The following is a 22,746-nucleotide window of genomic DNA, read 5'->3' as shown; positions in this document are numbered from 1 at the left end:
GGGATGAAGTGTGGATTTCTGAAAAGATTCTGATTCAGTCAGTCAGTCATGGGTCTCAGGAATTGGTAACAAGCATCCCCAGGCCCTTTTCATACATACGATGGTGAACCACACTTTGAGAAGCATTGCTCCATTGTACCGTCCAATAGATACATGGCATGAGCCATGTATGTAATTTTAAATTTTCTAGTAACCACATTAAAAAAGAAACTGGTGAAATGTTAATAATATATTTTATTTAACCTAGTATATATAAAATATCATTTCAACATATAGTCAACATAAAATTATTAGTTAGATAATTTACATTCTTTTTTTGGTACTAAGTCTTCAAAATCTGGTGTGTATTTTATACTTGGAGCTTGTCCTGAATTCAAATTAGCCACATTTCAAGTACTCAATAGCCACATGCAGCTAGGGGCTATTTGTTTTGTGCTGGTCTGAGCCTATTGACAGTGATGTCTGGCTAGAAATGGGGGCACTCACCTGGGCCTGAGGCGAGCCCCACAGACATTTCCCCTTTCGGAGCGATGCTGTGGCAGGACTGACCCTTGTGGTTCTTCTGATGGCAAGATGCACGTCAGCAACAACGTCAGGGAATGAAAAAACAAGGTTTATTACTCATAGGTTCTGGAGGGTACACAGCACACCCAGAGCCACACAGCAAGGTCAATATGAGTTTGATATTAATTTATGAGCTGATTTAATTTCAATTCAGAAATGACTTCCAACCCAACAGATAATTTGGTGTTTTAGAAAAAGACATTGTAAGCATCTCCCACATCCTAGGAGGTGGTGAAACCAGCCCAGCCAGGATAAAGTGAAGACCAATTCTATCTCCACCACGTGGCTCTGGACCATCGGGCAAGACGGGCTTCCCAGTCTTCACGTCAAAAGGCTTTGCTCCAGACTAAAGACCTGTGGGGCTCATGTCGGGAAGCCAAGGGTAACAGCATTCTGGTTTATCACTGCAGGCTTTTATCCCACCCTCCCAGGCCTGAGCTGTTTTAAACTGCTACAGAATGCCCCAAACATCCTCTCCCCTCTCTTGATAGTCCTCTTTTCTTCTTTCTTTCACTACTCTCTTCTCTGAGGGAGAAGCAAAATTCAGTAGGAAACAATGGAAGGGTTGGGGAGAAAACGGAAAGATGAAAAAGAGCAAAGCTTGCCCTCCTATACCCAGGCCTTATGTCCTGCTTTCACTAGGCAAAATTCAGAAAGACAGTGGCGTCCCCTGTCCTCAGAGTCAGTGGTTCCTTCCTCCGTGGTGAATCGAGGCAGAAGTGCTTCCCATCTGGGCGGGAAGGACTGAGGACTAGTGGCAAGTCTACACTTTGGGCTGAGGTGCTGCTCAGCAGACGCTAGGATATCCGGCCCCTCTGGTTTCAGAGATGGCCTCTGGTGGGTGCAACTGGCCTCAGGAACATATTCAACATGTGCAGTGGGTCTTTTCCGTTGGACCCTGGGCCACAAGAACTGGACTGGAATCCAGGGGGAGGTTGTTCAGGGCGGTCTCCCCATACAACTGCAGGCTGTTGCGGGCTATCAGCTCTCTGGCCATCAGCACGAAGACTTCGTCTATGTTCCTGGACTCCTTGGCAGATGTCTCCAGAACAGCAAGGAGGCCGTATTTCTCAGCCAGTGTGCAGGCATCCTCGAACAGAACATGCCGGTTTTCCCACAGGTCACACTTGTTCCCTGGGAGTGAGAGAGAAGCAAATATTCCACCGAATAACTTAATCTGGTTTTTAAGAAGAACACTTTCGTTTAGCAAATATGCACACATGCATTCATTCACAGTTAGCAACTGAGGGCAAATTTACTGAAATGAAACCACGGATGTATGGAAACAAAGCCACTATCTTAAGTCACTGTTCTGTGAGATCTGTAAGAGCGATGAGAATGGGCCAAAGGTGTGTGTTTTATTGGCTGGGACAGGTGGAGCCTCTGAATTCTCGGGAGGGACTGTCATTCCCTCTAAGTCTAACAAGGTAAAGACTGTGCCAGGCTGACTCTCAATCTTCTCTCTTCTTCCTTCGAATTTTGCTCCTCTTTTCACTCTTTTCCCCCAAACTATAAAGTGTTGGACACCGTGAGACAGGGCTTGGTCTAGCTGAGGACACCGTGATCAAGATTTCTTGGACTGAAGCTGTGGAATGAACAATGATGGACTTTTTTTTAGCTATAATTTTACATACAATAAAATGGACCGGCTCTCAGCGTACAGGTCAATGAGTTTTGACAAATGTATTTGCCCTTTAACCACCGTCCCTCTGAAGATATAGAACATTTTCAATGGCCCCAAAAAGTTCCGTGAGGGGTTTTGCAAGCACGGCCCAGGGTTGACCGTAGGAGGAAAAGCACGGCCTCGCCTCTGCTTCTCCACTTCAGGCCCCGCGGTCATCCAGGACTGGACTTTGATTTCTCTGAGGCGGGAAGCTAAACGCGAAACAGCTTTCCCACAGGACTTGGTCTACTAGATGTCAAGATTTATTACAAAGCTATGGTAATTAAGATGGGCTGGACCAGTGTTTCTTGACCTATTTTTCATTATTGTCCACAGAAGGAGCCTTTTTAGAACTGTTTTTTCATAATGACCCCTCCCCCCCATGAACAACTTTAAAACTTTTTATTTTGAAACAATTGTAGATTCAAAGGAAGTTCCAAATATAGATAGATAATAGATAGATAGATAGATAGATAGATAGATGGATAATGTATATATCCAGGGGGTCCAGTGTACCCCTTACCCTGTTTCCCCCACTGGGAACCTCCCGCACACCTATAGTACAATATCATCTCTAAACCAGGACACTGACATTGGTACAGCCCACAGAGCTTATTCAGATCTTGCCAGTTATCCGCGCACTCCCCTGTGTGTGTGTGTGTGTGTGTGTGTAAGTATATGCAATTTTATCACACGTGTACGTTCCTATAACCACCCCGCAGTCAGATACAGAACAGTGCCACCACCACACAGTGCTCCCTCATGCTACCCTTTTATAACCTCCCACCACTTCTAATCCTCAGCCCCTGGTAACAACTGATCTGCTTTCCATCGGTATAATTTCATTATTTCAAGAATGCTATACAAAAGGAATCATACAGTAGGTAATCCTTTGAGATTGGCTTTTTTTCTCTCAGCATAATTCCCTTGAGATCCATCCGGGGCATTGCATGTGCCAGTAGTTCATCCCTTTTCATTGCTGAGTAGCGTTCCAAGGTATGGATGTACCATAATTTGTTTAACTATACACCCAATTGAAGGAAATTGAGCTGATTCTAGTTTTTGCCTGTTATGAATAGAGATGCAATGAACATTTGTGTGTAGATCCTGTGAAATTTTAATACCACAGACATACTGTATATCTGGTCCTTTGGAGGGCCACGAACCATTGTAATATCCAAGATACTTTGTCCTCCAGGACAATGCATGAAATAGACCGAAGGAGCAGAATAAAAAGTTCAGAAACAAACTCATGAATATATGTACCCTTTATAGAAAGATGGTACCAGAGAGCAGTGAAAAAGGTTGCCTTTTTAGTAAATAGTACTAGGACAACTGAGTCTTTATACAAAAAATTACACATTTTTAGTTCATACCTCTCATCACACACCAAAATGAACTCTGCGTAGATTGCAGATCTAAATGTAAAAGTCATAATAACAAACAAACAAAGCTTCAAAAAGATAATATAAGAATATCTTGATGACTTCAGTTAGGGGGAATGTCCCTAAATAGGACACAGGAAGCAATAATCATTAAGGAAAGGACTGATGGATTGAAATCTATTAAAATTAAGAATGTCTATTCATCAAAATACACCATCAGCAGAGTGAAAAGGTAACCTGCACGGTGGAAGATGTATTTGCGACACATATAACCAACAGAGGGTTCTGACCTCCTTCGAGAGAACCTGCTGCAGGGAGCACAGGTGACAGCAGCCCAGCTGCTACCCCCTCTACCTGTCACCATGCTAGTGCAGAGGCCGCTGTGGGGACACGCATGCAGGCCCAGGCCTGCAGGGGGCAGGATTACATTCCTCTGTCAGGCAAATTTGGCTCAGGGCTGAATGAACCTTTCCGAGAACTGTGCTCGGTCTGACTCTTCTCTCCTTCCCAGCGGCAGGTCTGCATCTCATAGAAAACTCTCTCTGCCGCCTTCTGCTCTCTCTTCTTTATCTCTCACTTCCATTTCTCCCAATAAATCTCTTGCATGTCTATCTAATCCTGACCCAACAACTTCCCAGATGACCCAAACACACATAGATTCGTTTCCAGAAAACATAAGCTACTTCTAGGAATCAATAAGAAAAAGACAAACAACAAGTAGAAAAATGGGTGTGAGACTTGAAAAGCTCCGCACAAAGAGAATCTCCGAAGGACTAACACATGTACACAAAGATGTCCAACCTTATTAAGGAAGAAGGAAACACACATTCATTCACAAGTGACACCATGACTCACTCATCAGGATGCATGAAATTGAAAGGACTGACAATAGCAAGGGCTGGGGAGGATGCAGAACAACTGGAATTCACATACCCTGCTGGGGGGAGTGTAGAGGCCAACAAGCACCTTAGCAAGTGGTTTGAGAATATCTGCTAGGGTTGCCAGACCGTGCAGTTCTGCTCCCAGGTATGCACCCAACAGAAACGTGTGCCCGTGCATATCAAGAAAGATACACAAGAATGTTCAGAGCAACAATTTTCCTAATGGCCCCAAACTGAAAACAACTCCAGTGTCCATCACCAACAGAAAGGAGAAATACTTTGTAGTGTATTCGTGTAACTGAATATTATACAAATTATGCAAAAGAATCAGTTATAGCTACATGCACTGATGTGGGTGACACTCATAAAACTTAATGTCGAAGGAGAGAAGCTTAGACAAAAAAGACATTCTGTGCGATTCCACTTATGTAAAGTTCAAAAACAATAGCAAAATAAAACCAGCATTTAGAGATGTGGGTTAGGTGGTACAATGATAAAGAAAAGGAAGAGTGATTGCCGCAAGAAGTCATAGCCTGCTTACCTTTGGGGGGGAAGGAGAGGGGGGAATGGGGGGAATTGAGAGGAGCAGGCAGGGGAGCTTGGGGGAGGGTGCTGGCAATGTTCTCTTTCTTGACCCAGATGGTGTTGACACAAGTGTCTCCTTTGTGACAAATCAACGTTTGTGTACCTTTCTTTATGTGTGTTTATATGTCCCAATAAAAAAGACTGAAAAAAATACTTTCCCAGCGTCACAGTCGCCAACCTGCTCACTGACAAAGCTAGACTTAGATGATAATTATCCCCCAATGACTTTATTCCAAGAATCTTTCCAGTGGACAATACCACCTTCTGCTATGGCGGTAGGCTGGAAAATGACCTCCAAAGATTCCAGGTTCCAATCACTGGAAAGTGCACATGTGACCTGATGTGGGAAAAGGATCTTTGTAGATGTGATTAAGGTAAGGATCTTGAGACAGGGAGGTAATCCTGGGTTAGCTGGGTGGGCCTTAATGACACCACCTGTACCCTTATAAGAGTAGGGCAGAGGGGGAGATTTCACACAGAGGAGGTGATGTGGAGACAGAGGCAGACACTGGAGTGACGCAGCCACAAGCCAAAGAATGCTTCAGGTCTTTAGCTCAGAAGCTGGAGGACGCAAGGAACAGATGCTCCCCTAGAACTCCCAGAGGGGCATGGCCCCCTCGTGATACCTTGGTTTTGGTCCAGTGATCCTGAGTTCAGATTTCTGGCCTCCAGAACGAGATAGAACAAATTTCTGTTGTTTTAAGACACCTAGTTTATGGGAATTTGTTACAGCAGCCACAGGAAACGAATCCAGGTACCTCCAAGAAAACTGTATGCGTTTTTATAGCTAGTGAGGTTTAAGTTCAGGCCACAGCTCTGCTTCTAGAAGAAACGTGTCAGAGCCCTTGGTGGGGAAAGTGGTGTCGTAGGAGTGGGAATCCCTGAGTCAGGAGTCTGGTCTGCCCCTTGCATCCCTCACTTTGATCTGCAGATTCTGGGCTGGTGATACCGGCCCTGAGATCAGTTTCCCTACGTTAAACCCAGCATATATGAGATTAAAACCAAAGCATGCATTCCCTGCTTACTCCCTGGCTTCCTGGCTCCAGAATCCACTCTACGCCATGGAGACAAATGGCCAAAGACAACCACCTGGATTTGTTATCTCCTCCCCGTAAGGGGCTACAGGCTGGTGGGAAAGCTGCTGACCAACAAGGTCACGGGCTCCCTCCTCTCTGCAAGTAGTCTCAAGGCCATATGCTCCCTCTCCCCTACCTAAAACCCCAAATAAAAACCCTTTCTTTTAGCTTTTCAGGGAGTTTGGGATTTCAGCGTTAGCTGCCCTTTCTCCTCGCTCAGTGCTGTGCAATAATAAAATTCCTACAGGGGCTGGCCCAATGGCCGAGTGGTTAAGTTCGCATGCTCTGCTTCAGCGGCCCAGGGTTTTGCCAGTTCGGATCCTGGGTGCTGACATGGCACTGCTCGTCAAACCATGCTGAGGCGGCATCCCACATGCCACAACCGGAAGGACCCACAACTAAAAATACACAACTATGTAACAGGGGGTATTGGGAGAAGAAGGAAAAATTTTAAAAAATTAAAAAACAAAATTCCTATGTTCTTCCACTACATCTGGTGTCAGAGATTGGCTTGCTGTGCAACAGGTGAGCGAGCTCACTTTGGGTTCAATATCACTGGGTTGCACTGGTTCTGACTTTTATGACCTGCTCCTCCCACCTGCCCCATTGCCACACCAGGTTAACACCGTCCTGCCTCGGAACAACTGGTGGCTGCACCTCAGGATGAGCCAGGACAGCTGGTGGGTGGGGAAGAAACCACGTGCTTGCTGCCTGCAACCCAAGCCCTCACTTGCTAAGTGTACTGTGCTGAGCACCCGGAAATTTAGGCCCTGCCCCAAAGGAAGAGGTTCTTCATCTTGTTAGGGAGGCAAGAGAGGCACACAGACAGTTAAATAGCTATACCCGACTTTACCGATCCAAGAAAGGCCATGAAATAATATATGCTAACGACCAGGTGAATGGCACAAGTTGAGTAGCACAGGTGTACAATCCCTTATCCACATTTCCCAAAATCCAAAACCTCTGAACCCCTAAGTTGTTTGGTAATTAATCTGACAGTAAGATCTGCCCTACACTGGCCATTTGAAGTGTTTATTTAACCCACTTTGTATGACTATTCATACACTTCACTGTAGGAATATTAAAGCATTTGACCACGGGGCGCTGGCCAGGTCCTGCTGAGGGTGTTAAGTAACATAGGATGCGACCCCCTAAGATCTGACAGACGCTGAACTCTGAAATCTTTAGCTCTAAGAGTTTTTGCTGGGAGATTGGAGACCTGTAAATATGATGAGTTGAAGTGGAAGGTTTGCCTGAGACCCTAAGGGGACAAATATCAGATACCAAAGATAGTTATGAGACAGAGGTCCAGTAAAACCTACAAAAGGAAGCTGGCTCCTTACTCTGACGCAAGGTATGAAGAATTACAATCACGAACAGAGCAAAGGGAGTGAGAAAGATCAGCCAGCCATCTCCAGGAGGAAAGCAGGGGGCCCTGTCGGTGGAGCTTGGGAATTTGTGCGTTATCTTGAGGGTAATGGGGGAAAACCGAGGATTTTAAACAGAGGGACATAACTAGGAGCTGGGCTTCCTGTGAACGGCCGGAAGAAGAGTACAAATCAATGCACAAGCATCTCTTTGACATTTGTGTGGTGGCGAAGTGGCTGCTGGGGGTTGGGGTAAACTTGGGAGAGAGAGAGATGCTTGGGTGAAGAAATGTGGAGACAGCATGGAAAATATAGTGAAAAGGGCAGGGACACTTACGTGAGGGAACCGCACATTTGAATTTTCTAGATCAAGGGGAGGAGGCCACTGAGAGAAAACAGGAAGACCCATTGTGTCAGTCCTCGAGACTGGACATGTCATAAACTGGAACGCTGGGGACACGTCCAGATCATCTTTGGGGGCATTTCTAGAATGAATTAAGAAGTGAGACAGAAGTAGTTGTTACAGGAGACAGAGCAGGGAGTAAATGGCACAAAAACTGTGTGAGATTCCTGGAAATCCCACAACATCGTGGCGTTTGTTACCCTCCTTTGCCCCATCTGTTTCTGCCGCAGAGTAATTGGTAGTTAAGGGCGGTGCCCAGAAGCGAGGCCTGGGCATGGAGCAAGGGTGTGGTCTTCCAAAGTTAGCTCCGAGGGGAGGGAACCCCAGAGGGAGGGCAGCTTTGCATTGCAGGCTTCGAAGCCCTGAGGAAGGCCTGCTTCAGGGCTTCCTGGGAGGCATGTAAATTTAATGGAAAAGAGATCCAGTCCACCTTCCTGGGGAAACCTCAAGTGTGAAGAGAACGGCTTCACGCCCCTCAGTGAGATGCATGTTACTCACACCCATGTGTCCCCTCTCTGGGAGATATCCCCAGTGGTGGGTTTCCTGCCATCCCTGGAGGTCACGAATGTCCTTTGCTGTCTGCTCAGCTCTTCAGCCCGTGGGCCTCTGAGCCCCTCTGTACAGCACAGCAGAGTCTCTCCTCATCTTTGCTCTAGTAGGAAATAACAGCTTCCCTTTACTGAGGTCTTAGCACTGTGCTAAGTGCTTTCTATAGGTTACCTTATTTGACCTTTCAACTCAACAGTATCTTTGAAGTAGGCGCCAGTTTTATAGATGAGGAAGTAGAAATTTAGAGAGTAAGTCACAAGCCCAAGTTCAGACAGGAAGGACAGAGAGGGAGATGTGAATGCAAATCTGTCTGGACCCCATGTCCAGGCACTAGAGTAGACACAGACAACGCCTAAACCAGAGCTTCTGGGAGCTCCACGTCACTGTCTGGCCTAATCAGCTACTGGAAAGCAGCTGGAAAGGAACGAAACCCACGGGGGACTCTGGGAACCAAGTGGCATGCTTCAAATCCCGCCTCATCTCTCAGTAGGTAACCCGGCTGAGTTACCCAGCAGGATACTTAACCTCCAGATGCCTCGGTTTCCTAATCGGAAAATGAGGCTAGTAGTCTCTGCTCCTTAGAATCGTTGGGAGGATTAAATGAAGTAACCCAGGAGAGGACTCAGAACAGCGCCTGGACCCTACTAAGTGTTTAGTAAATGTCACCCGTCATCAGCATCTTCCTAGCATCGCTTCTGTCCTCGAGCCTCAGGGGTGGGGCCCTGCTTGTCAGGGAGCAATTGTCATGAAGGGTGTTGGAAACCGTGGCCAGCTTCCTTCTCGGCACTTCCCAGAAGTGGTTGTTGTGGGAGAAATATAGCTCTTTTCAGCGTTAGTGTTTATTTTTATAACTCTGAACTCTGCCGTTAGAACTGTCATTTACATCTGAAGTCAAATCACAAAAGCTTCTGGTCCCAAAGGGAACCTTTGGGTGAGAGGTTAGAGAAGAAAGGAGGCATCTCGCTCCTCCCAGAAGAGATGAGTTGCCCCCTATGTGGTAGCCCTCCCAGCCTCATTAATCTCTTTTCTGGTTTCTGCCATGTGGGACAAGACACAGCCCCTCTGAAAAACCGCGAGGACGAGATGTGAAGGGCCTTGACTTTGGCAGCAGACTGTGGAATCTGGGGCTTTAAGATCTGATACAGCAGGAAGGGGCGAGCCCAGTCCAGGCTCTCAGAACGACTTTGATTCTTAAGTTAGGAGAAGCAGAATGAGTCCCAAAGCAGCATTCTCTCCAAGTTTGTGCATAAGATAGGGGCTAGACTATGAAACAGAAAAGACTCAGGAAAAAGATGGTTCTAAAACAACAAGTTCTTTCTGGAATCATGACAGTAATAATAAATGGACTAGATGTGCCAATGACCTCTTCTACGGCCCAGCCGCAGCCAGGCTTTGCATCCCGGGACTGCCTCCGCCGTCAGCCCCCAGCTGCTTGGTCCAGGTGGGCACCTTATCCCAGGCCTGCGCATCCTTAGGTTGGCCCGCAGCTTGGGTCAGGCTTTGCCATGGAAAGGATTGCCTTTCTAAGGAATGTGAGCTAGTGGATACTGAGAGAATGCGGGGATTTGTGACTGGAGCTGGCGGGGGAAGGAAGCTTTGACAGACTCCATGAGGGAGGGTTCAGGGGTGAGACAGCGTGGCAGGCCCCCGTGATCCTGCACGTAAGACGCAGCTCCAAGACAGAGGAAACAGATGCATGATGGAGGGCAAGGAGGCTGGTTCACAGAGCCCAGGCCTGAGAGGAGACTGTCAAACTTCTCGCTTGTTAGTGGTGGCTGGGCTCCACTGTGGTTCCTGCTCTGGCTGGGGTTTGACTGCTGGCTTTTCCTAGATCCCAGGGACTTGTACCCTCACCATAGGCCCCCATTCTTTGAGGAACATAAATGAGTTAGTTCCTTCAAATAAATGAACCTTCTAGAAACAAATCCTATCCCTTATTCAGCACTTAACTATGTGTCAGGCACTCCTAACAAAGTACACACATTATCTCATCAAATCTTTACAACCACCCCAGAAAGTATTAGTTGCTTCTTATAGATGAAAAAACTAAGTCTCAGAGGGTAACTTGCCACAGAGCCAGGATATGCTTGTCTATCGATAAATCACCCATCAAACATGGTATGTTTAGCTCTTTCTCAGTCTGATAGCTAGCTGTCTAGACCTGTGCTCTGCAAACTTTAATTTGCATATGAAGCTCTCTAGGATCCTGTTAAAATGTAGATTCTGATTCAGTAGGTCTGGAATGGGGCCTGAGACCTTGCACTTTCAGCAAACTCCAAGGTGATGCTGATGCTGCTGGTCCACAGACCAAGCTTTAAGTAGCAAAGGCCTAAGTCAGTTTGCCAAAATTAAGCAGCCACTTGGGAAACTGTAGTGTACTTTGGAGGGAGGAAAAGGCAGCTCTGCCAGCAAAAACCAAAACTCTAGAGAAGTGACAGAAACATTACACTTTCTGAATGTGCAATGGGTTTGCTCACATTTCAAGCTGTGAGTTCACTTTGGGGAGTTAAAGTTACTGATAATTTTGATGGTAGTTTGTTGTTAAGATTCATTGGATCTTAACAGGTGTAAGAAGTCATTCAAGGGTGTAGTCAGTTACATTCACCTGAGTGGCTCCCTCGGGGATTTGGGTACCTCTGACTCTGAACCTCAGACTACAGAGTACTTCCTGTGTTCCTGTGTGGTCTACACAGGTGTGTGCATCGAATCAGCTGGGGTGTGCCTTCATCTAGATGTCTGGGCCCCATCCAGGTGTCCGGAATGAGAAACCTAGGGTGGGGCCTTGGAATCTGTATTCTTAACAAGTTTGCACCACCCCACTCTCATTCCCAAGCGAATCTGATGGGAATCTCTGGGCGAGACGCCTTCTAGGTCCCGTCCACTGCTTGCACTTTTATGATTTCAGGTTCTGCTGCCATCAGAAATACACGAAAAGAGGAGCATCAGCCCAGGGAACCCATAAAGAAAAGTTAAACGCTTAGAAAACGTCATACCGATCAGCATAATGATCAAGTTCGCCGCTCCATATTTTTCTATCTCGTGAATCCAGTGAGGAACAGACTCGAAGGTGGACCGCCGGGTGAGGTCATAGGCGATGATGGCCGCGTGGGCACTGCGGTAGTAGCTTTGGGTGATGGTCCGGAAGCGCTCCTGGCCTGCGGTGTCCCACACCTGCATCTGGAGAAGGGGTGGAAAGGGGATCTGATGAGGAGCTCCCACACCTGATGGGAACTTGCTCACTTAAGCCATCTGAAAAACAGTTTCCTTGTCTCACTTCGAGATACCCAGATTCAGTAGGTCTGGGGTGGGGCCCAGGAATCTATTTTTTCAGTTGCTTCCCAGGGTAATTTGGATGTGCTTTTAGGTTTGGGAGTCACCACCTAAGGGATGCTTGAGTTGGAAGGGTGAATCTAATGTCCTGGGATCTGGTGTTCTTTTGGTTTTTCACCCTCAGTCACCCATCATCCAGATTTTGGGGTTTATCTTTTGAGCCTGCCCATTGATACTAATACTGGCAAAGGTGACAGCATTGGCTGAACTGTTTTAGATGTTAAAGGACCACTCAGCTGTTCGCGTTTAGGAGTGTTCCCATAATAATACCATCCAAATTACAGTCCCAAGCGGTAGCAGCAAAGTATACACCCTCCAACAGTATGTGAGGGTACTGTTTCTTCATACTCTCACACTATTTATAGTACTTATTATTTTCTTTGTGAGGAAGATTGGCCCTGAGCTTATATCCATGCCCTTCTTCCTCTTTTTTGCTTGAGAAAGATTATCCCTGAGCTAACATCTGTGCCAACCTTCCTCTACTTTATACGTGGGACACTGCCACAGCATAGCTCAATGAGCAGAGTAGAGGTCCACATGCAGGATCCGAACCTGCAAACCCCAGGCTGCCGAAGCAGAGGGCACGAACTTAACCACTATGTCACCTGGCCTGCCCCAATACTTATTTTTTAAAGAAAGTTTGCAAACATACATGAAACTAGAGAGAATAAAACAACAGGCCCTCATATATCCATTATCCAGATTCAATAATTATCAAAATTTTGACACTCTTGCTTCATTTAGCCCTTTCGGTTGATTTCCTTGAGGTATTCTTTTTTTCTTTTTAAAGATTGTATTTTTTTCCCTTTTCTCCCCAAAGCCCCCCAGTACATAGTTGTATATTCTTTGTTGTGGGTCCTTCTAGTTGTGGCATGTGGGACGCTGCCTCAGTGTGGTTTGATGAGCAGTGCCATGTCTGCGCCCAGGATTCGAACCGATGAAACACTGGGCCACCTGCAGCGGAGCGCACGAACTTAACCACTCGGCCACGGGGCCAGCCCCTCCTTGAGGTATTCTTTTAAAGCAAACCCAAGACCTCACATCATTTCACCCCTCCTTACACCAACATACATCCTTATAAAAATGGACACTTTCTGGGGCCAGCCCCATGGCCGAGTGGTTAAGTTCATGTGCTCTGCTTCGGCGGCCCGGGGTTTCGCCAGTTCAGATCCTGGGTGCGGACATGGCACCGCTTATCAGGCCATGCTGAGGCGGCGTCCCACATGCCACAAATAGAAGGACCCACAACTAAAATATACAACTAGGTACTGGGAAGATTTGGGGAGAAAAAGCAATAAGAAAAAGGGACATTTTCTTACATAACCACAATGTCATTATCACCGCTAATAAACTTTTCAATAACTCCTTAGTATCATTTATTTATTTATTTATTTATTTATTTGAGGAAGATTAGCCCTGAGCTAACATCTGCTGCCATTCCTCCTCTTTTTGCTGAGGAAGACTGGCCCTGAGCTAAGATCTGTGCCCATCTTCCTCTACTTTCTATGTGGGATGCCTACCACAGCATGGCGTGCCAAGCGGTGCCATGTTGGCACCTGGGATCCGAACCAGCGAAGCCCGGGCCACCAAAGTGGAACGTGCGCACTTAACCGCTGTGCCACCGGGCCGGCCCCTTGGTATCATCTAATATCCAGACTGTATAAAAATTTTCTTGATTGTCTCCAAAATGTCTTTTTACTGTTCTTTTCATTTAATCAGGATCCCAAACAAGATCTGGTTATTACATTTTCACCAACACTTTTTGATCTTTTCTAATCAAATGGGGAAAAGATAGTATCTCACTTATTTTAATTTGCACTTCTTTAATTGTGAGTGAGGATGGGCACCTTTACATGACATAATTTAGGAGCTAGTTCTGATAAAATCTGTGAAAGAGCAGTTTTGTCCAATCTATGAATTGCTTCCTTTTTGTACTTGGTTGTTGGTCTTTTTCTTATTTATCAGAGCTCTTTTCAAATTAAAGAAATTAGCCCTTTGTCAAGTCCTATATTTGCAAATGTTTCTTTCCAGTTTTTCATTCATCTTTTGACTCTATTTATGGTATTTTTGAGTATGTAGAAATTTGACCTTTATATTGTTATATAGAAATGTATACATTTGACCTTTAGATAATTATGATTGAGCAATATTTTCCTTCATGCATTCTGGGTTCTTACTCAAAAGGCTCATTTTCCCATTCCACAATGATAAAAATAAATACTCCCAGGTTTCGTTCTGGTTCTTTTATGATTTTGTGTTTTCTATGTAAATCCTTTATTCCTCAGATGTGTGCTTCAGTGTTAGGAACTCCGGCTAAAAGAGGCGGAGCCGACCCCGTGCCCCTCTGACCTTCACTTTCTTGCCATCGATTTCAAGGGAGCGCACAGTGAAGTCCACCCCGATTGTGTTCTGCTGTGTCTCTGTGTAGACGCCGGATCTGAAATGCTGCACCACACACGTCTTCCCCACATTGGAATCCCCAATGAGGATAATCTTGAACAAATAGTCGAAGTTCTCATCAGCTGCCCTGGCTGAGCCGGAGAATTGCATGGCTCTTGCCACCTAGAATGGACCAAGGAAGAAAAGAAGGAATTCAGCGTCTCTTTAGCGAGAACCTACCATGTGCCGGGCACTATTCTAGGCACTTGGGGCCCAGGACAGGACAAGACAGAGGGAGGTCACTGCTTTCATAGCACTGACATCCTTGTGGTTCTGAGAAGGACACTAATTACTAGTCAGGTACAGGAGAGCTGTCCCACAAGCCCACACCTGCCCTCGTGGGTTGACGTCAGTTTAGAGGCGTACTCTGAATGAAGAGGTTCTACTGCTACTCTCTGCTGGGCCCAGTACACAGTGAACACTAGAGACCAGGTGCCCCACGCTCCATCGAGTGCCTGGAGAGCAGCAGGATGGCGGAGGAGATGCCCACAGGAGTGTTCACCTGCCATTCATCAGTTGGCAGACATGCCTACTGTCATCCTCTCTTCATCTCACCTGGGAAGGAACACTCCCAACTATCGGAAGACTGAATGTCCAGGCAACCAGCAACCAGGGCTGACCAGATCCGACAGAGAAGTCAGTTTAGGGAGGACTGACATGGCCTTTTTCTTCTGTTTGGCACCTAATTTTTCTTGAGTAGGAAATTAGGATTTTGAGACTATTCAAAATGCAAACTGTGGTTAGAATGTTTATGGTACACTTTACCATAGGCCTGAAAATAACGTTTCTAATGACAGTGTTTCCCAAACTGACTGATTACATCAGAATTATCTGGGGGAGATAATTAAAACTATATATTCCTGGAGCCCATCCCAGAATTGCTAAATAGATTTAAAAACATGCACACACAAATATGCACACACTTCCCAGGGGATTCTGATCACCAGCCAGGTTTGGGAAACGTTGATCAACACAATCACTCACCTGAAACTTTATGCCCACCTTCAGCATCTCTGCTGAAATATCCACCTATGCTTCAATATCTTTGATCATGAGCAACTCACTATCTCCTGAAAAAAATCCATTTTGCGTGAGCAGCTCTAACTTGCATGGGGTTGAAATGGATCTCCCTGGGGTTTCCATCAGTTGACCCTTGTGCTACGCCAGGACTCGGCAGATTCCTCTTCCACATGACGGCCCGTCAGATATTTGAAGCAGCAAGCACATCCCCTCGGGGCAAACATCCCTAGGCCCTCCAACTGTTCTTCATATGATATTGTGTTGGATCTCCTCATCAAATGTCTGATAAAAATACATGAAATCTTATTCCATTTGATGATTAAATTTGATGTGCTTCTGCCTTCTTCATTCCTCCCAGTTTTATTCTTTCATTTTCTCTAAAGTCATAGAAAAGGACAAGTCTATGTCATCACAAATTAAAATGCACACAAATATCCAATCTGTGTGTAAAAACCTCAAGCTCTAAATGGTGAAGAAGGATCCCATACCTCTCTTGGACGCCTCTGAAATCACCTATAGTTAAATGATCCAGCAGACAAGAGATACAATCAAACCACTTTTTTTCCCTCTGGCTTTTCAAATAAAGAAAGCTATTCCACTTCCGGCGTCTTATCACTGCAACTAAAGCTGAAATCTTCCTTCCATGTCTCCCCTCCTCAAGTAAGTCCTCATGTTTCCACGGAAGTCCCCTTTAACTTAGCCTAACGCCCTGCAAGGAGAAAGGAGCAGTGTCCCCCGGCGGGCGCCCTCCAACCCGCATCCCGCAGCCTCCACCTTCCTGGTTCACCTGTTGCTTACCTGTCTTTCTCTCTCACCTCCGCTAGCAGGTAATGTTCTCTTTTCTCCTTGTTTTCCTTTTCGGCCCTCGGTGCCCCTTCTTCCTCCTGCCTCGCTGCGTGGTGGGAACTGTAGTTCTGTCCCCAGGTGTCAGGTTTAGGTGGCCTGAGAAAGTGAAAGGAAAGTGCAAACCCTCCCACCGCCCCCGGGCCTGGAGCTGGAGCTGCCGTTGGGTACAAAGCACAAGGTGAGGCGCTGGCTAGCACAGCCACGCAAAGTCCACTTCCCTCCGATGTTCCTGACCTAGCAAAGCCCACACAAAAGGACTAGCCAGTTCACTCAGCCAATACCTATTAAGCCATCCTGTTTCTTCTTTCTGCTCACCTTCTCTCGGGCAGCCTTCATCCCCGATTTTTCCTGCTGTCCCTTGTTTGGCTGGGGTGGGGGGTGGCTAGTCGAGAGGACACAATTTAAAAGAGGATACGGATCTGGGTGTTGAGTCATTTAACTGTTTTGTGGACTTGAATAACTCTTTCTGAGGAGACAGTGAGAGAAAGGAGATTATCAAAGAGAAAATTGAAAAACTAAAAGAACTTTAAATTTGTATGGGAAGAAAGAGCTGGAAAAAAAATTTCTGTTTCCCTCCCTCAAAAACTCTCTCTCAGAACAAAGGTTAACTTCCAGGTGGGAGGAAACCTAGAGTTTATCAGTCCCCCATGCTGGCAGGGGAAGCACAAAGCTGAGGTGAATATTCCCTATTTTTTTCCCCACAGAGTCTGGAAGAGTTACCGCCTCTCATTTCATAGGGACTAGATTTCCTCCACCATATAGAATGTAACATGTAGGCAGTCAAACTATAGGCACAATATGCAAAACAGAAACATGTGGATTGATAAAATATTTAAATTGGTATAGTGTTTTCACACTGTGAGCTGCATCCTATTAATGAGTCATGAAATCAGTTTTAGTGGGTTGCAACCAGCATTTTTACAGAAGAGATTAGGGTAAAATTTCAGACTGTATCTCATGTCGTAAGGCCAAGTATTGTTTTGTGAAAAGTTTGGGTCAGTTGGATGTATGCATGTGTGTACTGGGGGTGATGTAAAATGTATTTCTAACTGTGGGTTGAGATCTACAAAGACTGAGAAGCACTGAAATAGAGGCCAGTTTATTCACCATCCAAGAACGTTCCTTTCTATGATTCCTTCAGGGAACCTTTAAAATATGATCTATCTTATCCCAAATTCCGTTTACACATCTTTAGGAACCTCTCTTTTGGGTAAGAAACCCAGTGCTGGTAGGTAGAGCAAAAAAAAAACAAAAGACAGAGCCACAGTCAGCCGTCTGTGACTTGGAAACGAAATGTAGGTCAAGATCCACCACAAATGTAAGGGCAGGGGGCAGGAGATAAAAGGCGTTAGATGTCGATGTCAATGAGGTTAGGTGTCAAAATGTTTTCTTCTTCTCCTTGTGGCTACTGTTAAAGAAAAAAAAAATTCAGCTGACTCATACCCAGCACTTGGAGAGCATCTAAAAGTAGAAATCAAACGATAAAATGTCCAGATGGTTATGGAGGTCCAGGAGAGATTCTGCCTCTCCCTATCCCGACCCTCGGCACCAGACCCTCTCCATCAACATGACTACGAATGCCAAGAGCATAGCTTGGGCTCTGGGGAAGAAGGCAGTTGACCTGGGTGTGGTGATACGGGTTATATACTTATTTTATACACACACACATACATATATGTATATATACGCACATATATTTCACAATATATATATTTTACTATTTTAGCCATTTTTTTTTTCAAAGATTGGCACCTGAGCTAACATCTGTTGCTAATCTTTTTCTCCTTCTTCTTCTTCTTCTCAAAGTCCCCCAGCACATAGTTGTATATTCTAGTTGTGAGTGCCTCTGGTTGTGCCATGTGGGACGCCGCCTCAGCATGGCTTGATGAGCGGTGCCACATCCGCGCCAAGGATCCGAATCAGGGGAATCCCGGGCCCTGAAGTGGAGTGTGCAAACTTAACTACTTGGCCATGGGGCGGCCCCTATTTTAGCCATTTTTAAGTGTACCGTTCAATAGTATTAAATATATTCACATTGTTGCGCAACCATCATCACCATCCATCTCCAGAACTTTTCATCATCCCCCACTGAAACTCTATATCCATTAAACAGTTACTCCCATTTCCCCCTCCCCCCAGCCCGTGGTAACCACTATTTTCCTTTCTGTCCCTATGAATGTGATTTATATATATATTTTAAACCCGATGTTTATTTATTTATTTATTTTTGGTGAGGAAGATTGGCCCTGAGCTAACATCTGTGATATCTTCGTCTATTTTATGCCCAATGCCGCCACAACGTGGCTTGAGGAGCAGTGCTAGGTCCGTGCAGGATGGGGATCCCTGAACCCCTGCCCGTCCCCCTCCCCCCAAGCAGAGCGGATGAACTTAACCCACTACTCTACCAGGCCGGCCCCCACAATACATTTTTTAAAATAAAAGTGAAACATTTGGCTGATTTATTGTTACTCACCCTGATATCACATTTCCCTAGCCACACACACCCTCAGGCAACTGGAAATAAAAGTACCACTGTGTTGTGTAAAGGCAGATACAAATTAAAAATAAGAGGCTTAATTCTCCCTGTTGAAAATAAGGGGAGAGATACCCTCCTCCCTTTTCTTTCAATATTTCTTTCTCTTTCCTTTTCAAATATATGTATATCTTTATAATGGCTAAATAACCTCGGGCAGTCTCCCAACTCAGGAATGTTTCCTCCAGGCCCTGGCAGCCATCTTTTGAAACGCAAACATCCAGGGAGATAGTGCCCCTGACTCCCAGTTCCTGTGGGAGGGGAGCCTAACTTCTGTGCATGCCTTGCTCCAATTTGCAAAACTCTCTCTTGTCTTAAAGATATGAGAAGTTTGTTTCTCTCCTGGATAAGCCAACACAGGTCGTTTCCCCAGTCACTGTGATAAAGTTAGGACAAACTATGTGTAACAGAGTGTCCAGTCAAGTCCTCTCATCTGAGGACTAGTGACTGTTTATCTTGAGAACATGCATGTAATGGATTGTGTCTCCTTGGCTATACGAGGGGGCAATCTCTTAGTGCATCGCCAGCGACGTGCATCACGTTCTGGTTTAAAGCTTTTTCGATAATAAAACTGTTTTCTAATCTACTACCTTTGTGGAGAGGTTTTCTGGGTTAGGAGAAGTTTTTTTTTTTTTTTTTTACATTATATTTCCCCAACAGTTGAAAGAGCCCAGTAGGGCATAGGACCCCTGTTCAGCCTTGTGCGTTCCAAGGCCTTTAATTTTTGATTGAGGCTGCCAGGATCTTAACATTCATTTGTTTGTTTGGGTGGGGAGAACAGTGAACGATACTGGCAGACTAACGGCCCTGTCTTTACAGGCCACTGTCTTTAATTAAACAAAATCTAAAGCTTACGCCCTCACGGCAGGTCCGTAACACACTTAGCAGCACGTTACTTTCTATAAAAGCAAAGAGCGAATAAAGCTTTTTTGAAAAAAGATGCTCTATAGATCATTTCTCCCCAGATTATATCTTATCCTCCCTCATTGCCTTTTTCCTAACATTTGTGGCCGGCGTTCCCACCCTTCCCCAGCAGCCGGGTCCACAGAGGCCTTCGCCCTGCCATCCCCTCCCACTCCCTCTCACTCTGGCCCGCTCTCACCTCCCGCAGATGAAGCCGCGCGGTCGGACTACAATCCCCAGCATGCCGCGGGGACGGGCGGATCACGTGAGCGCCCGGAAGCCCTGGCCGCCGCGCGGTGGGTGAGGTGGCGGCGGGGGCGGCGCGCAGCGCAGCGGAGCCGAGCGAGCGGAGTCAGGGATCGGAGCGCGGCGATCACTGCGGGTCTCGGGTGCGCGAGCCGCGGCGCGTGGGCCCCGAGCCGAAAAGGACCGAAACCCGGCTTGCGGCGGCGGGTGGGGCCGCCGCACGGGAGGGCAGGTCCGAGGGGCTTCCAGGGAAGGGGAGGGCGATGCGGAGATGCAGATGGTGGCGTCCGGTGGGTGTGGCGCCGCGGGCAGGGCCGGCCGGCCGGCTGCTCGCTCCCTCCGCCCCGGGCCTGGCTCCTCGGCCCCCCGGTGCTGCGGGGCCTAGGGGGGCCGGCAAGGACCGCAGCGGGAGGAGAGCGGGAAGATCCGGGAGGACCCCGGGGGAAGCTGGCGGCCGGGCCCGCGCCAGCGCGGCGGCGGGGGCTTTGTGCAAGAAAAGAGCTTGTAGTGTAGACCAGGGGAAGGGATACTTTTCAGGTGTGGTGGGGAAGCTTTTGGAAAGGATGTACTGAGGCCAAAGAGGGAGAAGGGTCTTCGGGAATAACTGGGTTTTGCTTTTTGGTAACTACCCATGGTCTCAGTCAAGGAAGTTGGTCAGATTGCTTATTCGTCATTCCCTCAGGATTCTTATCTACAGAATGTGGTCTGTTTATTCTCACTTTCGACAGGGAGTAATGGGAATGTGTGCACAGGGTTTTCGTGTTTTCCTGAAATACAAGACTGTAGTTGATCTCGTGGTAACTTTTACTGAAATGTTCTTAGGGAGAAGAATATGTTCCTGGGGTGAGCAAAACGTGACTCTTAATTGCCACCTTCTTTCTTCAGTGGCTTGGTGGTGAATTCTTTCTTTCCCATTTGTTGGATGTTTACTGTGTGCCAGCCTCTTTGCTAGGAACTCTCTATAAATGATCTTATTTAATCCTTAAATGAGGAAATTGAGGCTCAAAGAAGTTAAGTGGAGGGTCTTGGATTCCAACTAGAACTTTAACGCCTTTTTGTGGGCTACACGTGGCTTCAGATGACTTCATTCTTCTCTTAACCTTTAATTTCCGGTGTCTGCCCTAGAAAATAATCCTGAAACAATACTTTTATAAAATTCAAGTCGATGCCGGGTCTTGTTGCTCACCAGCTGTTAGGATCAAGTGTATTATTCATTGTTTCAGGTCCTCATTTGTCCCTTTCATCAGTGATAGTAAAATGTCACAGCAATGACTGTTGGCTTGAGTAGATGTCCTTTGGCTGGGCGAGAGAAAGGTTTTTATCTTGAAAACTAGCGTTTGGAATGTTTTCAAAATAGGTAGGAAGAATGTAGTTTTGGAAACCCTGGAATAAGATGAGAGAATTTTACAGATAAGTGGTAGGTATTTTACATCTGTGGTAATGAAACAATTTAAGAGGAGAGGAAAATTACAGAAAGGCTTGAGTGTTGAATAAAAGGATTTATGTGGTACAGGCAAACAGCTTCCAGTGAGATAATGTGGGATAAAAAGATCCTTGTGTAAGTGTCGAGCATTGGGGGCTAAATTACAACGTACGCAATATAGTCAAAATAGGTGAGCTCAACTATCTAATATTTTTCCACCTACCTCTTTCTAGTTTGAATACACATAATCTTTTTACTTTGTAAACATGAAAACTAAAGTCTGGGGGGTTAAGTAATTGCCCATCTAATGCCCTTCTCGTTTGTACAAGAGAACTGCTATTACTAATCAGGTATGTTTTTTTCTATCCTAGATTTATACCTTTAAGTTTAAGGTGAGATATGTCTAATTACTGGGATATTTTATATTTTAACCTCTCCTCTCATACAGTATAACATGGAGTCTAGGGTGAGGTCTGGGTTTGAATGCTTGCTTCATCTCTTAGGAGATAGTACTTTCTAAAGTCTGTTTTCTCCTCTGTAAGCTGTTGTGAGAACGAAAGGCAATAATGCCTGGCAAGTACCTAGCACAGAGTCTGGCACTTTGAAAGCATTCAGTCTTGGCCTTCAGTCAAGGAATTCATTCCTTCAGAACGTCTTTATTGATCCTTCTAAATGCCCTGCTAGGTGCTGGGGGTGTGCTGTGTACTTAAGACAGAGGAGGCCACTGCGTTTACGGAGCTTACAGGTGAACAGTAAACGTGTAAGCAGTGAAACCAGATCATTAGATTGGGAGAAATGCTGTGAAGGGAGGAAACAGACGAAGACGAGAGAGGTAGTAGCTGAGGGCGACATTTTAGATAGGGCAGTCAGGGCAGGCCTCTCCAGGAGATGACATTTGAGGAGGAGCCAAGAAAAAGAAAGAGCCAGCCGTTTGCAGAGAACCAGAAGAGCATGTCAGGCAGTGGAACAGCAATCGCAAAGGCTCAAAGCAAGAAAGGGCTTGGTGGTTTCAAGGACAAGAAAGGGATTAGGTGTGGGGGAGGTTGTAGTGAGTGTGGAGGAGTGGTGCTGGTGAGGGTGGGCAGCGAGATGGGCAAAGAGTAGAAAGGAAATGTGCTCCTCATGGTGTGTACTGGCAAAGAACTGGAAATCACCCAGATGGTCGGTTGGAGACTGAAATGTGGGAGCTCTGTAGGTGCACATGTGGGTGAACCTCTGACCTCAGAGAAGTGAGGAAAAAAAGGTGCAGAATGATGTGTGTTGGGTGCTCCCGTTTGTGTATATGGGAGTGTGAGGGGCTACGCCTGGAAGGTATGCACAGGTATAGCTTCTGCAAGAATGCAAAAGAAACTGGTAGGAGCACAGGGTGTCTTGAGAACAGGGAGGGAGATATCACTATATACCCTTTGGTGTCTTTTGAATTTTCTACCTTATGTGTATATTACCTATTGAAAATTAATAAAATAATTAAAACCAAACCCAACCTCTCCAGTCATTGCTCAGGCAGTCCCCTCCTTCGTCCTTACCCTCCTT

At 46.1% G+C, this 22,746-nt stretch overlaps 2 protein-coding genes across 13 annotated transcripts in view; one reads left to right on the top strand and one right to left on the bottom strand.

The window, feature by feature from the left end:
* Positions 1 to 214: 214 nt before the first annotated feature.
* On the bottom strand, positions 215 to 19,826 carry RAB19 (RAB19, member RAS oncogene family). 9 transcript variants are annotated; one of them, XM_070617961.1, is made up of 8 exons: positions 19,744 to 19,825; positions 17,216 to 17,516; positions 16,424 to 16,574; positions 16,078 to 16,204; positions 15,227 to 15,639; positions 14,153 to 14,365; positions 11,467 to 11,650; positions 215 to 1,698 (listed from the first exon to the last, which is right to left on the bottom strand). In XM_070617961.1, exons 5-8 carry the CDS (start codon positions 15,251 to 15,253, stop codon positions 1,430 to 1,432), a joined length of 693 nt encoding a protein of 230 aa, XP_070474062.1. In that variant the 5' UTR covers positions 15,254 to 15,639; positions 16,078 to 16,204; positions 16,424 to 16,574; positions 17,216 to 17,516; positions 19,744 to 19,825; the 3' UTR covers positions 215 to 1,429. The 9 variants fall into 9 exon arrangements, with proteins under 9 accessions (XP_070474062.1, XP_070474065.1, XP_070474061.1 ...); XM_070617964.1 differs by having other exon boundaries at positions 15,245 to 15,639; positions 16,061 to 16,204; positions 16,424 to 17,516; positions 19,744 to 19,826; XM_070617960.1 differs by having other exon boundaries at positions 16,061 to 16,204; positions 16,424 to 17,516.
* Positions 19,793 to 22,746, top strand: part of SLC37A3 (solute carrier family 37 member 3) — a 41,225-nt gene continuing 38,271 nt past the window's right edge. Inside the window, exon 1 of one of the 4 annotated variants that reach the window (XM_070617900.1) lies at positions 19,793 to 19,933. The gene's annotated coding sequence lies outside the window, so the exon portion shown is untranslated. Of the gene's footprint in view, positions 20,023 to 22,746 lie in introns of all 4 variants that reach the window. The other 3 variants (XM_008526790.2, XM_070617902.1, XM_008526791.2) reach the window with 3 other exon arrangements.

This window comes from Equus przewalskii, chromosome 4, assembly GCF_037783145.1.
Source record: "Equus przewalskii isolate Varuska chromosome 4, EquPr2, whole genome shotgun sequence".
Classification (NCBI taxonomy): Eukaryota; Metazoa; Chordata; class Mammalia; order Perissodactyla; family Equidae; genus Equus; species Equus przewalskii.
Note: the sequence above shows the minus strand (reverse complement) of the source record. Positions and strands in the feature narration are given on the sequence as shown.

Excerpts from the sequence above, each read along its gene's own strand:
- RAB19 (XM_070617960.1), bottom strand. The coding sequence starts at position 15,253 with ATGCTGAAGGTGGGCATAAAGTTTCAG. Across the intron at positions 14,366-15,226 it reads AGGTGGGCATAAAGTTTCAG|GTGGCAAGAGCCATGCAATT; the intron begins GTGAGTGATTGT and ends GGTCCATTCTAG. Across the intron at positions 1,699-11,466 it reads CTTGATCATTATGCTGATCG|GGAACAAGTGTGACCTGTGG; the intron begins GTATGACGTTTT and ends TCTCACTCCCAG.